Source organism: Elephas maximus, chromosome 1 (assembly GCF_024166365.1).
Source record: "Elephas maximus indicus isolate mEleMax1 chromosome 1, mEleMax1 primary haplotype, whole genome shotgun sequence".
Lineage (NCBI taxonomy): Eukaryota > Metazoa > Chordata > Mammalia > Proboscidea > Elephantidae > Elephas > Elephas maximus.
In genome coordinates this window covers 193,773,412-193,788,137 of record NC_064819.1, presented here as the reverse complement: position 1 = coordinate 193,788,137, position 14,726 = coordinate 193,773,412, and the positions used below count along the sequence as shown (strand labels likewise).

At 36.5% G+C, this 14,726-nt stretch overlaps 1 protein-coding gene across 8 annotated transcripts in view; it reads right to left on the bottom strand.

Annotated features, from left to right (window-relative positions):
* TRMT11 (tRNA methyltransferase 11 homolog) overlaps nucleotides 1-14,726 on the bottom strand; it is an 88,612-nt gene that overhangs the window by 66,494 nt on the left and 7,392 nt on the right. For all 8 annotated transcript variants that reach the window (XR_007519206.1, XR_007519207.1, XR_007519209.1 and 5 more), the window contains exons 2-7: nucleotides 12,181-12,246; nucleotides 10,434-10,507; nucleotides 5,911-5,992; nucleotides 5,731-5,823; nucleotides 5,423-5,557; nucleotides 4,577-4,733 (exon numbers count right to left, since the gene is read on the bottom strand). Coding sequence is in view for 5 of the 8 variants with exons in the window: in XM_049900350.1 (XP_049756307.1) it covers nucleotides 4,577-4,733; nucleotides 5,423-5,557; nucleotides 5,731-5,823; nucleotides 5,911-5,992; nucleotides 10,434-10,507; nucleotides 12,181-12,246 (607 nt within the window). In the remaining 3 variants the exon portion in view is untranslated. The remainder of the gene's footprint in view (nucleotides 1-4,576; nucleotides 4,734-5,422; nucleotides 5,558-5,730; nucleotides 5,824-5,910; nucleotides 5,993-10,433; nucleotides 10,508-12,180; nucleotides 12,247-14,726) is intronic.

The following is a 14,726-nucleotide window of genomic DNA, read 5'->3' as shown; positions in this document are numbered from 1 at the left end:
TCTTATTATGCTACTAAACGTAAGATACCACACATGTGATCTAAACAAGCAAATCAATGTTTATAATTTCTCCTTACTTAAATAGTACCCACTTTATGTTTAAGGGTAAAGAGCCGTGGAGGTGCAGTGGTTAAAGCAATCAACTGCTAACTGATAGGTCCCCGGTTCGAAACTACCAGTGGCTCTGCAGGAGAGAGATGTGGCAGTCTGCTTCGGTAGAGAGTCGCAGCCTCAGAAACTCTACGGGGTCGCTCTGAGTCAGAATCGACTCAACGGCAGTAGGTTTGGTTTTTTGGGGTTTTATGTTTAAGGGTAATATCCTCCAGGCAAAAGAATACAACAGTCAATGAATTTTTCTCTACGGTATGTATATTCTATACAGAAAAATTCATGATTTCCATCTTTAGAGATTTAAGTGAAAATGTTCATAAATGTGTGGAGAGTCTGGGCTTTGGTTTGGCTGAAGGAAAGGGAAAAAAGAAAGAAGAATAGTGATATTACTACTTCTATTTTATCCTTTAAAAAAAAAGTTCTAATTAAGTAAACTAGCAGCCTATGCTAAAGAATACTGCTAGAAAATAGAAACGCTACTACACAAACCATGGGACTAAGGGGGACTACGAAGAGTTGGAGACAAAATGCAAACAGAAAATAATTACACAGATCTACAAATATCCATTATCTCATGCTCCTAACTTTCTCTTTTCCTTCCCATCGTTTCCTCCCAGACCTAGGACACTTTCCCAACACCTGGCTCCTGTGCCTCTGTACTCTGCCATGATACAATTTCAAAAGATGCCACGCTCCTTTCCTTACACCTATCTGAAGGACAAGAGGTCAAAGAGTATACATGAGTTTCCAGAGTGCATCCTGAATTACCAGAGAAGCTGGCTCACCTGAGAGAAGGGAAAGGGAGAAGAAATCAGAGCTATGGTTACAGAGCTCTGTCACAGAACCACACCACAGACACCTACAGCATTCAGCAAACACTTGAACCAACTATTTTAGATACAAACAAAGAATTAGAAGTTTACAATTTTAAGCCTCAACTTCTTTGTCTGCAGCCGTAATTTGCCAACAGTTGCAAATTATATATCCCCCCCACCCCATCCTGGAAATTAGCCACAGAGGGAAGTAGAAAATGAGTGCATGGCCAAACTATTCTTCATCACCATTCAATATTAACTATCTAACAGTTTTCACCAAAAAAAGCATCTACATTCTTAACAATAATTAAAAAATAATGATAACTACTGCAGTTGATTGTCTATCACGTGTCAGGCAACTTCCTAGAAACATTACCTCACTTAATATAGTATATTACTTCACTTAATCCTCACGATATATTCCTACTTCCACTTTACGAATAATAGAACTGAGGCCCAGACAAGTTAAGAATCTTGTCCAAAGTCACACCATAATTGGTAAAGGATTTAAGCCTCGTTCTATGTACTCTTTTCTCTACACTATATTGCCACCGTTGAGGATCAGCAACGGCTGAAGCAAATATATATGTATCAGTTTACCCATTTATATACAAAAGCAAAATTTGTTATTAAATACATTAAATAAAGTAATACTGCACACTCAGTTAATATGAGCTGTATACTATTCAGAGTCTTTTGCTACAATACAGGTAGGGCTGTGTCATTATAGGCATTCAATATACTTATGCTGATCATTCCTTTAGACACGCTCATAACTAGAACAGTTATTGCTGCTGTTGTTATCGGTTGCCATTGAGTAGATTCCAACTAATGGAGACTCCACGTGTGCAGAGTAGAACTGCTACATAGTTTTCAAGGCTGTGACCTTTCGGAAGCAAATTACCAGGCCTGTCTTCTGAGGGTCCTCTGGGTGGGTTTGAACTGCCAACCTGCTGGCTAGAAGTTGAGCACTTAACAGTTTGCACCACCCAGGGACTGCTACTACTTCCTAACAACTGAGATCCGACCCAGTGGCATGAATCTTCCCCTTTGCAAAATGGAAATATACAACTTAAAAAAAAAAAAAAATTTACTAAAGTGAGAATCAGTAAATTTGCTGAAATGGAAAGGAAAGTGTGCTTCTGCAACTCAGTGTCTTTCTAGACAGCAGTAGCAGACTGTCTGAAAGAACATGGAAAGGTTATTTATGCCGAAAAAGATGGTATCTCTCCTTTCAGTTTCTTAGCTTTCTAACCCACTCTGTAACCTTGAGAAAATCACAGGTCATAAGTAGTCAGTGGGTAATGCATTCGGGAAACTACACAGATTTCAATTTCACCTTTAAATTGTAAAAGGGATTATACACACTAAAAAAATTTAAAAAAAGAAGGAAAATACCATCTAATACTTTGTGAAAAACTATGGCCATGGAGGAGAGCATGTGACTACTTATTTCTCCAGTCCTTCAGAAGGTACTACCCAACAAATAGGCAAAAGGTCCAAGAAAGAGATCAACTTGCGCTTAGGAACTGTGCTACTCACAGTCATTGGCTATTACCAGTTCTAAAACCAAAGCACCAGAAACTGGCTAAAATCTGAAAGCTATGCTTAAAGCACAAATATAAATTACAAAAATGTATTTTAGCAGCATCTTTGCAAAGATCTTCATCACATTTTCCACTAATTGTCCTATATGAAGAATCAAATAAGCTTCCATTTATAAGGAGCTACTCTAAAGTAAATTAAGGAAAAGTCTCCTTGCTCCTCACCACACCGAAGACAGCCAGCACCTTGACTGCTGAGGAAGTTAGCATTTCAGAATACACTTGACTTCATCTATGTCCAGGGAAAGAAATTTAACTTAATACTAGAAATCGTAATTAAAGCTTTCTCAGTTCTCACTGTGGAAGAAGGTGCATATAAACATGAATAAAAAAGCAAAAAAAAAAAAAAACTCGCTGCCGTTGAGTCAATTCCAACTCATAGTGACCCTATAGGACAGAGCAGAACTGCCCCATATGGTTTCCAAGGAGCACCTGGTGGATTCGAACTGCTGACCTTTTGGTTAGCAGCTGTAGCACTTTAACCACTACGCAACCAGGGTTTCCATAAATATGAACAGTGGTAGGCAAAAAGAACTCCTGGAAAATGGACTGGAATTTGTAGTATAGATGAAAATTCAAGATTCCTAAAATATGTACACACACAAGCATTTCTAGGTGAATATACACATACTCGCACATACTTATGTAGGAGTATGTGCATATGGACATGCATGTACATATAGTGTACCCAAACCAAAAACCAAACCCATTGCCGTCAAGTTGATTCTGACTCATAGCTACTGTACAGGACAGAGCAGAACTGCCCCACATCTTTCTCCCATGGAGCAGCTGTGGGTTCAAACTGCTCACCTACTGGTTAGCCACCAAGTGCTTAACCACTGCACCACTAAAAACCAAACCCATTGCCACAGAGTTGATCCCGACTCATAGCTACCCTACAGGACAGAATAGAACCATCCCATAAGGTTTCTAAGGAGTGGCTGGTGGATTCGAACTGCCAACCTTTTGATCAGCAGCCAAGCTCTAAACCACTGCACCACCAGGGCTCCTATATTGTGTATAAACAAACATATATATCCTAGCATTGTCCACTGAAAAAACCTAGAAGCAAAGATACCGAGAAGGCAGACTATATGAAGAAGAACAGGGCAAGAGGATTGGAGGAAGACTCATTAACAACCTGCGATATGCAGATGACACAACCTTGCTTGCTGGAAGTGAAGAGCACTTGAAACACTCACTGGAACTTACTAATGAAGATCAAAGACTCCAGACTTTAGTATGGATTGCACCTCAACATCAAGAAAACAAAAATCCTCATAACTGGACCACTGAGCAACATTATGATAAATGGAGAAAACATCGGAGTTGTCAAGGATTTCATTTTATTTGGATCCACTATTAACACCCATGGAACAGCAGTCAAGAAATCATACGATGTATTTATTGCATTGGGCAAATTTGCTGCAAAAGACCTCTTTAAAGTGTTCAAAAGAAATGATGTCACTATGGTATAGAGCCCTGGTTGGTTAAGAGCCTGGCTGCTAAACAAAATGTCAGAAGTTTGAATCCATCATCTCCTCCTTGGAAACCCTATGAGTCAATTCTACTCTGTCCTACAGGGTTGCTATGAGTCGGCATCGACTTGACAGCAACAAGTTTGGTTTTCTTTTGGTAAATATATGGTCATCAATTTTAAAAGATACATTTTTTGACCTTGTGACTTAAAGTCTTTTTACCCTGCAAGAGTTTTCCTGTTTAAATAAGGTATAAAACTTTCTAACATTTCTACAATGTATAATTAATAAACAGCATTGCTAGTTTATCTGCTATAAACTCCCACCCTAATACTATAGTTTTATTTGGGGAAAAAATTCATAAAATTTTATTGACATTTTCTTTAAAGTGGCAAAATTGTTAAATACTTTCTATTACACATGTGTGTGGTTGTCTCTCAGTCACTACTGAATGATTATTAAGAGATTATTCTGTCCATTTAATCTTTTAACAGAAGTATTACTATGACCTTGACTAATACAAACAAGTAGCATCTCTAACATTGGCTTAACAGTTAAATAAAAATACCTGTTCCAACAAATGGATCAAAGACAATATCATTTTCTTTCACTTTTCCATGGTTGGCCATGATGAATGATAAACCAGCATCCATGCTTGTATTTCCAATAAAGTGTCTCTTTTTAACACTATAGGACTCAATAAGCTCCCTCTGTCCATCTGCAATCTAGATCGGAGGTATTTTTCAAATAAGTATAACCATTCAGAAAAGATTTAAGATAATCATTCACAGTAAAACCACAGTTTCTTAATGATGAGAACCTCAACACTTTCTACTGCTCTATACTTGTTCCTTTAATAGTTATGAATAAACACCTATTTCTTGATGTCTTTCAAATTACTGTGTCTTTTCAAACCAAATTTGAATTGGATTTGAATGCAATTATTCCAGGTGTCGGTGGTGAATAAATCTGGCATATCCTAAATAACATTATTCTGCAACATAAGCCACAGTTTCCACTTACCCACCTAAAGCCTTTGGGGAGTGGGCAGAACTGCTATGCAGTAATTCTACTTCTTTTCAGAATGGAAAACCACATCTGAAAAGCTACACAAACGAGATTCTTCAACCATCACATCTCTGCTTTACTAAAAAAAGCAGCCCAGATTTTCTAACAAGTCTTGTTTAAATGTTTCCAGGTACATCACCTCCTCCCAGGGCTCTATATTTAACAAGCCTCTTGAACTTCATAGAAATCTTTGCCAAAAAAAACCATAGCTACATACTCATCACTGATTTTAATTCATAAAGTAGTCCTGACCATTTAGCTACTTTAAAGCTCTACAGTTACGGGGTCGAGTTTAGCTTTTAAAGCTAACAACAAACTGAGATGGATAGGAAGAACATCTGCTTACCCATCTACCAAAATAAATATTATGTGGATTCTCAGGGATGCAGTTTGGGTTCAAACCATAATCTTCCAAAATAGAAAATACATGCTGTGGCTTTTTTAAATTCACTTTTCCTTCAAACGGCAGAAATTCAAGCGCCTGAAAAATAATTTTTTAACAAGTCTGTTGTCAGCATTAAACAAGATAAAACATAAAAGTACTTACCATAAAATGTGGTATAAAACAAGCACTTCGTAGACGTTAGGTATTACTATACGTCAGTAGTGGCTAAACTAGATTAATCTTACAGAACTTGTGTTAAATTTACTTACATCTATCCGTTTAACTTTTTCTTCTTGTGTCAAGGTTTTATTAAATGTATGAATCTTTATTTTGTACGTGGAGTCTGAATGTAGATATGGAATCTGAAATAAAAGCAGGTAACTTTTTAAGCTTAGTAATTCTACAGTATCTGCAGACCTGCCTATATAAAACCGTATTTTATTACGCACCATCTTCTCCACAGGGTAGTTTTTAAGAGATCTGTACAGCTCCTCTGGAGATCTTCCATGACCCCACAGTTCAAATATAGACCTAGGGGATAAATGAGCAGTACTAACCTCAGTAAAGAAATTAGTTCACACGCTAACACTTAACAGCTATTTCATTAATTCTTTATGCCCAATCCTCTAAAAACAAGTATTGCTAATGCTCTCTAAGCTATAAAAGAGAAATCCTGGATGCAAATACAGCTTAGAGCCAAACCACACAGAGTTGGACTTAACACAGAAGGAGGGAAAATTCAATGCAAACTCGGGTTTTTTCCCAATTTTTCACAACTGGATTAATATTTAGCTATGAGTTAGTAACATTTAGTTACTAATAATTGCTACGATAACTATTACAAGAACGAAATTCTTACTATAAAAAAATTGTCAAGCTCTCATCCAAGTCAAAGAACATTTAAACAATTACAAGCAAAATTTCACTGCAATCAGATTAAACAGCTCTTAAAGTCGGTTGTAATGGAATTTGATCTCTGTATCAGCAGTTTAACTCATCTAAGTTCAAACAACTACTTCATAACTGTAACCAATGCTGTGACTGGAATGTAAATGTTATCATTTGAAAACTAATTCCACCTTTTCTTTCTTCTAAATTAGAAAGAGAGGGCTTCTATTATACTACTACTCTTACTTTGTTGCTGTGAGCTGCGGTGGACCCCATACACATCGGGAACAAAACCCTGCCTGGTCCTGCACCACCCCCATGACTGGTTGCAGATCAGATCATTGTGACTGACAGGGTTTTCACTGGCTCACTTTTGGAAGTAGATCCCAAAGCCTTTTTTCTAGTCCGTCTTAGTATGGAAGCTCCACTGAATCCTGTTGCACATCATAGCAATGCACGAGCCTCCCCAGAGAGACAGGGGGTGGCTGCTCCAGAAGTGCACTGGCTGAGACTCAAATCCAGGTCCCCCGTATGAAAGAATTCTACCACAGAACCACCGTTTCCCCCCCTCCTTACTTAACTATCACTTAAAGATTAACTTCGACTATGCAAAACATACAGAGAATAAAACGCAGCCAAAAAATTAACAAAAAAACTATACATTCAGCTTTTTTTCTTATTCTCATTGTTTAAAAAAATTACAAGCTTGTTATATTCATTCATTCATTCATTCAACAAATATTTATTAAAGACTACTATATGCCAAGAATTGTTCTAGGCACTGAGGCAGAACAGAGAACAAAACTCACTGCCTTCAGGAAACTTATATTCTAAGAGAGAAGAAAGGTTCCTGGAAGCACAAACTGATGGTAGAATAGATAACCTTAATCTGAGAATGATTCTGGGTGCGGAAGGCTCTTGGTAGGGAATACTTTGAAAAGCAAAGAAAATAAAAAATAGTAACAGCCTAACATTAATAACATAATTCTAAGTACAAGGGCCACAAGCCATCTGATGCCTTGCATGTTGCTATGATGCTGGAAGCTACGCGAATGGTATTTCAAATACCAGCAGGACCATCACAGTGGGGCTTCCAGACTAAGAAAGACTAGGAAGAAAAGCCTGGTGATGTATTCCCAAAAATTAACCAATGAAAACCTTACGGATCACAACAGAACACTGTCCGATCCCCTTGCCTTGGACACGCCATCAAGAGGGATCAATCAATATAGGAAGACATTATGTTTAGTCAACTGGGGGGCCAAGGAGGGTGAGGGAGACCCTCAGTGAAATGGATTGGCACCACAGCCACAATGATGGGCTCACGCATGCTGTCGATCATGACAGGACCAGGCAACATTTCATTCTGTCGTAAATAAGGTCACCATGAGACAGAGTCAACTCGATGGCAACTACAAATCTAAGTTCAAGACACTGTTGAGGACATTTAATATTAACTCGTTTATTCCTTCTGGCAACCTTATGAGGTAGATGCCAGTATCATCACCCATTTAACCAATGAGAAAACTAAGGAACAAAGAGGTTAAATAACCCTCTCAAGTCACACAATAAGTTTTGGAACCACGATTCAAAGCCAGTCAGTCTGGTTCAGGAATCCATGCTCTATACTGCTATGGTATATTGCTTCTCAGAAATAAAAATGCAAAAAACATAGGAATCCCAGGCCATTCAGGAAAGAGAAAATTCTTCACAGCTCACAAGAATCTCTAATGAACTATTAAACAGTATAGTACAACAACTAATGCTTATAATGATAATGTAGAGTCAATAAAATACGAAATAACAGCTTTATATCCCTCTTTTTCTGAAGGAAATTATACAACATATTAATAAACCTTGTGGCATAGTGGTTAAGTGCTACGGCTGCTAACAAAAGGTTGAAAGTTCGAATCCACCAGGCGCTCCTTGGAAACTCTATGGGGCAGCTTACTCTAGAGTCACTATAAGTCGGAATCGACTCGACAGTACTGGGTTTGGTTTTTTGGGTTTATTATATTTAAAATGGTCAAAATAAAAAGATTTGGCATTTAACATCATAAGCTTTGGTAATACTGAAACATTAATTTTTAATTCCTTTTATGATTTATAGTTTTTCAGAGTAAACAATTTTCCTATATAATTGCACTATTATAATACAGTTTAAAGATTATACAGCTAACACTCATACGAATACCACATTTCCCAAGTACCACATCTATATGAATAACAACGGATATCACCTTACAACAATACAAAGTCAACAATGAACTAAAATATTTTATTATTAAAAAGCAATATCAAACCTTATTAGCAAATAAAAATGCTTTAAGAAACAGTCCTCTGAAGGAAGAGGGAAATGGAATTGAGAAAGGTGCACAGACAGCTTCAGTGGTTTACATTATAGTTTATCTCTTTAAAAAAAAACCTCAGTGGTAAATATCTTCACATGTTGAGATCTAACCAGGTAAGTGCCTAGATTTTTGTTACAGTATTCACTCTTTTCTTTTTTTTTGGTATGCTGAAAATATTTCAAGCTAAAAATAACTAAAACAAAATTAACTTTCAATCTCTGTTCTACAACACAAAAATTTAAGTTAATATTGAATCTTTGTCTATGAAAGTCTATTTTAGTTACTTCATTCTGTACCATTAATCAAATATACACATCAGAAGATAAGGGCTTTGATGTAAGTACAAAAGTTCTTGATACTCAAGACACTATTGTAAATTCAACAAACTATATCTTTAGAATTCATATAACCTCTTACAGTCATAAATTATAATATGCTAATCTAAAGTAGGAAACCCTGGTGGCATAGTGGTTAAGTGCTACAGCTGCTAACCAAAAGATAGGCAGTTTGAATCCACGAGGAGCTCCTTGGAAACTCTATGGGGCAGTTCTACTCTGTCCTATAGGGTCACTATGAGTTGGAAATGACTCAATGGCAATGGGTTTGGTTTTTTCTTTTGGAATCTAAAGTGATAGTTTTTAAAAGGTTGGGTTTTTTTTTAGTTATGTTTCAGTTTTCTAGTAATTTTTACTTAATAAATAAGACCCATTAACAAATTTCAGTTATACACTTAGTTAAAAGATAAAATCTTGGACTGGGGAATTCAACAGATTGATTTTAACTAAACACAGGGTTGTAGCCTATTCAATAATAGAGCAATTATACATCAAACGTTAAAGTATTGCTAACCATGTTAATAAAACTAGATCTATGTATAAGTTCTTATTTGAATTGTATTATTAAACATTATCATTTCTACAGAAAAGATAATTTCCAGCAATCTGCCAAAATATTCAGAAAAAAAAAGGCAACTCAAGGATTACACAAGCTGCCCAATTTTTAGGATGGTAATTGAGAATTCAGCTTAATTTACAAAGCTGAAAATAGAAAAAATATTTTAACAGTATAAAAAAATAAAAACACAGAAAAAGGAGTGGATTCCAGTAATAAAATCTAAAAACACACAGGTAGTATAAACAATAACACCAATACATTAATTCATACTAAGATATGAAAATCAGAATTCATTTCTCTAACAAATAAAATAGAAAAGCACTTCTTGACAGTCCTCACTCTATCATCTTGTACTTCACAAATCTACTCATCCAACCAAAAATCACACGTAAGAAAACATTTTTTGATTTCCAATACTTTGGACATAACTAAATGTGGCATCTACCTTATTAATAACAAAGCATTTATGTTTCATGTTATACTTCTGCTTAATATGCAAGTTTCAAAGAAGTCTTCTAAAACAAGTGTTTCTACACTTCGCCACTCATTCTCTCACGGTGTTTTGGTAGAATGGCTCTCCTCCATTCCACCACCACCATCTGGTGGCAAAGCCGTGTAACTGCAACCTAAATTGAGGCTCCCCCCCGCCCCCCGCCCCCCGCCCCCCGCCCCCCGCCCCCCGCCCCCCGACCCCCGCCCCCCGACCCCCGCCCCGACCCCGCCGCCGGCAACACGCACACCACCTCCTACTTTCTGACAATACAGCAAAATGGAGGTAGAGTAGTTAAGAGAAGTATGGTGTACACTCATACAGGAGAACATTGTTAAGTTTCTCTTACTTGGCACACACTGTCCGTTTCATTAAGTTTCTGGCAATATCTTCAGAGGGAATGCTAAGTATCCAAAATGGAGACTGAAAGGAAAGACAATGAACAATTTATTTCTAAGTGGTTATGTAGCCTCATATGCTTTCATTCAAGAAATCAAAAAGGAGAGATTCCTATCTCATGTACAAATACGTGATCTGACTCTAACCAAAACAAAAATCACTCCAACAGTAAAAAAGGAAATAAATAGGTGACCTGTTAAGATAGATAATACATAATAAATGCAAAAACACTTTTATAAATGACCCTATAAATGAAAATGTTAGCAAATTAAATTTAAGGTTATTTAAATTTAAGATTAATTTTGTATTTGCCCTTTTAGTAAAGTTGATTGACTAAAAGAACTAATGCATTTTATGCTAAGTATAATCTCTAAATTTTTTTCTATTGTTGTTAACCATTCCTTATAAATACAGGTATTTTATTTTTAACTTCTAAGTAATGTATTTGTTGCTAAACGATCTCTCTTTTTCTAGGTACTTGTGGCCACCCAAGAAGTAGAGGAGGTGCCCTTTGGAATAATTATGATAGAAAATCAAGGAATACATTTTTAAATTATCACTAATTTTCAGAGCTTTATCATTTCTTCTAAAGGCAAAAAGCTCCAGGTACATCAGTGGAGTTTCCCTAGTCCCATGTCTCAAAAGCCAAGATTGAGAGCGCTTTTAAGCCCCATGCAACTCAGATAACCTCTTGCCAGAACACAGCAAACCCAGCAGAATACCACACTCTCAGTTCAGTACCCTCACCCAATCTGACCCACCCTCTCCCTCCTTTTCTCCTGGGCCTCCCCTCAAGTGAAAGTCACTCAGGAATACAAGTCCAGCCCAGGGCACTTTCAACTTAAGTTCTCTCAGCTTGTGCAAAAAAATTCTCCCTGTCCATCCATTCTTTCTTCTTCCAATATTTACACTAGAGAAAATAACCCAAACAGGAAAAAAGGCTGTCATCTTATTCTTTTTACTAGGAAAATTTTAAAATCAACGTGACTGAAAATGAAATGGTTAGGTAATTATGGTAGAGCTGGTCAATGAACAATATTACCCAGCCATGTTAGTGCTGAAGGCTGTGTAGCACCATGTGCCTATGGTAATACTGCCTGTGAAAACCAAAGAACTCAGAAGCCCATGACCAGTGGGATTACAACTAAGACAGAAAAAGCATATGTAAAAAGACTGGAAGGTAGTACTACCAAATTATAAGCCAGGTCAAGGAGGAAGAATTGTGAATGTTTTTTTCTTTTTCTATTTCCCAAACTTTTTCTAATACACACTGATATATTATCATATACAAAATACAAATCTTATAAACTCACAATCTTACATAATACATAATTCCAAAGTTTAAAATGATTGCCAATGTAAGCTCAAAAACTCTAACATTAAAAACTCTAATTCTAAATTTATCCCATCAACAGAAGACGGCCCTTTTTTCCAATGAAAGGACACAGATACAAATTATGGTACAACTGTTTTTAAAAATTATAAACTAATAAAATCAATAAACACTGGAAGTAAACCTAAATTAGTTTCCATAACTACAATTTCTCAAAATATCCTTTTTATTCAATTACCCCTAGAAAGAGATATAAGCAACCTCACAAACATAAATTTAAGATTTTCAGTTCTTCTCTTCAAATCCCAAGCTTCCTTTTGTAAGTATACTATAAGGTTTAATGAAAATATATAATTTAACTTACCTTTCCATAGGTTTCCTGACTGGTAGTGAATTGACCTCCAAAAAGTGAAAGCAAAGATTTTATTTCCTATAATAAAAATATTATAGAGAATACATTTCAACATTATACTCATTCAGTTTCAGATTTTAGTAACAGCATTTATAATACTTGAAAATTGTTCTCCAAGTTTTATATCATTTATATCAGTTACACATATCACATTCTGCACAAAGAAAAAAAAGAACTGCTATAGGACATTGTAGAGAAGAGATTCAAATATTGGTTAAGGGCTACTGATCAATCTTTCAGATTCCTTCTGTCCCTCAGAATTCACAAGAAGTGTTGCAAGTATAAAGAGTAATAATCACTCAATAAATACTTGTAAGAAAATTAAAGCATTTTGGCAATCTCACATTAGGCAAAGAGAACTTTCAGCCAGTAACTTTACAGAGGGAAAAACCATCATTAATCCATTAATTAGTCGCTCCTAGTTTTCAGCATTAAGCACATATTTCTCCTAACAAAAGATGGAACATTAAGAGTAATTAATGTGCGCAAAGACTCAAGGGAACACTAAGAGATTGAAACCCAGGTTTCTTAATTCAAATCAATTTCTCAAACTGTTTACTGCAATGAAACTGGCTAGAAAAACAGGAAACAAGTTATTTTGGGAAATTACTATTAAGAACCATGTGAAAGTACGTGCTAATGTTTTTAGTCAAAGTGCCTGTGCTAACAAATTGGTAGAGATCAGGAACAAGGACGGGCAGCTTTTAAGCAAGTTTTCAAGAATTTCTGTAGTGGTCCCAAAAGAAATTCCTACATAAGCAGAAAGTTGGAAAACTATTTCAATAACTTGCAGGGCTTAATACAAGGGCTAGCACAAAATAGGCATTTAATAAATATTTACCAAAGGAACGAATAAATGAATGATCTCTTTGCCTAATGTACTTACTCAGCAATTTCTAGTCTATAAATCAAAGCTGGCTATGTTCCTAGTTAAAACCAAAAAAAATCAAACCCGTTGCCACTGAGTCGATTCTGACTCATAGCAACCCTACTGGGCAAGAGTAGAACTGCCCCACATGGTTTCCACCCAGCAGCTGGTGGATTTGAACTGCCAACCTTTTGGTCAGCAGCCAAGTTCTTAACCACTGTACCACCAGGTTTCCTGTGTTCCTAGTTAAAGCAGGTTTCAAAGTGTTTGTAGGAAAACTCTCTACCTTACAGTTTAATAGAGAAGATTAAGAATTCTTAGTACAGATGGAGCCTGGGTGGGGTAATGGTTAAGAGCTTGGCTGTTAACCAAAAGGTCTGCTGTACGAATCCACCAGCCACTCCTTGGAAATGATATGGGGCAGTTCTCTGTCCTACAGGGTCGCTAAGAGTCAGAAGCAACTCGATGGCAATGGGTTTTAATAATGATGGAAAGATGCTCAAAGAAAGCTAGAACTAAAAAATTCTAATGAGTCAGAAAAGAGTCAAACCCTGAGTTAAGATACTGTTAACGGAAAAATCTGATACAACATAAAGAACAGTAAATTCTTCACAATACTTAACTAAAGAAGTGTGTGGCTCTTCCCATAAAGTAGCAGCTGTAAAAGTGTGCTCCACAGACACAAACCCAACCAAACCACACCCAGTGCCATCGAGTCAATTCCAACTCATAGCGACCCTATAGGACAGAGCAGAATGGCCCCACAGAGTTTCCAAGGAGTACCTGGCGGATCTGAACTGCTGACCCTTTGGTTAGTGGCACTTAATCACTACGCCACCAGGGTTTCCCCACAGACACAAACCCCTGAAAAATCTCCAAGGTCAAAATTATTTTCGTAACAACATTAGTGTGCTATTTGTTGGTTTCCTGTTGATATCTGCAGTTACAGTGCAAAAGCAACAGTGGTACCTTAGCACAAATCAAGTTAGTGGCACCAAACTCTCGTAATAGTCACTGTATTCATCACCTTGAGCTCACATAAAAAAATAAAAAATAAAGCAAGTTTCACTTAAGAATGTTCTTGATAAAGAAGTAAAACTTACTGATTTTATTAAATATCAACCTTTTGGAAATTATAAAATATCAGCCCTTGAGTCTTCTGTGTGACAAATGGGTAACATACAAAAACCACTTCTGTTGCGTATCCAAGTAGAAAAGCTGCTTCAAGGAAAAGCAGTTGGGCAACTGTTAAAGTTTTGAGCATAATGAGACAGAATTTTTATGGGATACCATTTTTTACTTGAAAGAGTGACTGTAAGACAAACTATTCACACTAGGGTATTTGGCAGACATTTTCTTATAAATGAATAAAGGGAGCCTGTTACTTCAAGGAAAACACCTGACACATAAAGTGCCAATGATAAAATTGAGCTCTCAAGTAAAAGTTAGAATTTTAGAAAACTTGCATTGACCACCACGAGCTTAACAACTTCCCAATACTTAAGAGAGTTTTCTCATGCAATCAATGATATTCACAAATGTGATTTTTTGATAATGCATCAAGAAATGTGTCAGCATTTGGAACATCTGCATAACTCAGCGAACCAATATTTTCCAAATGATAACGCAT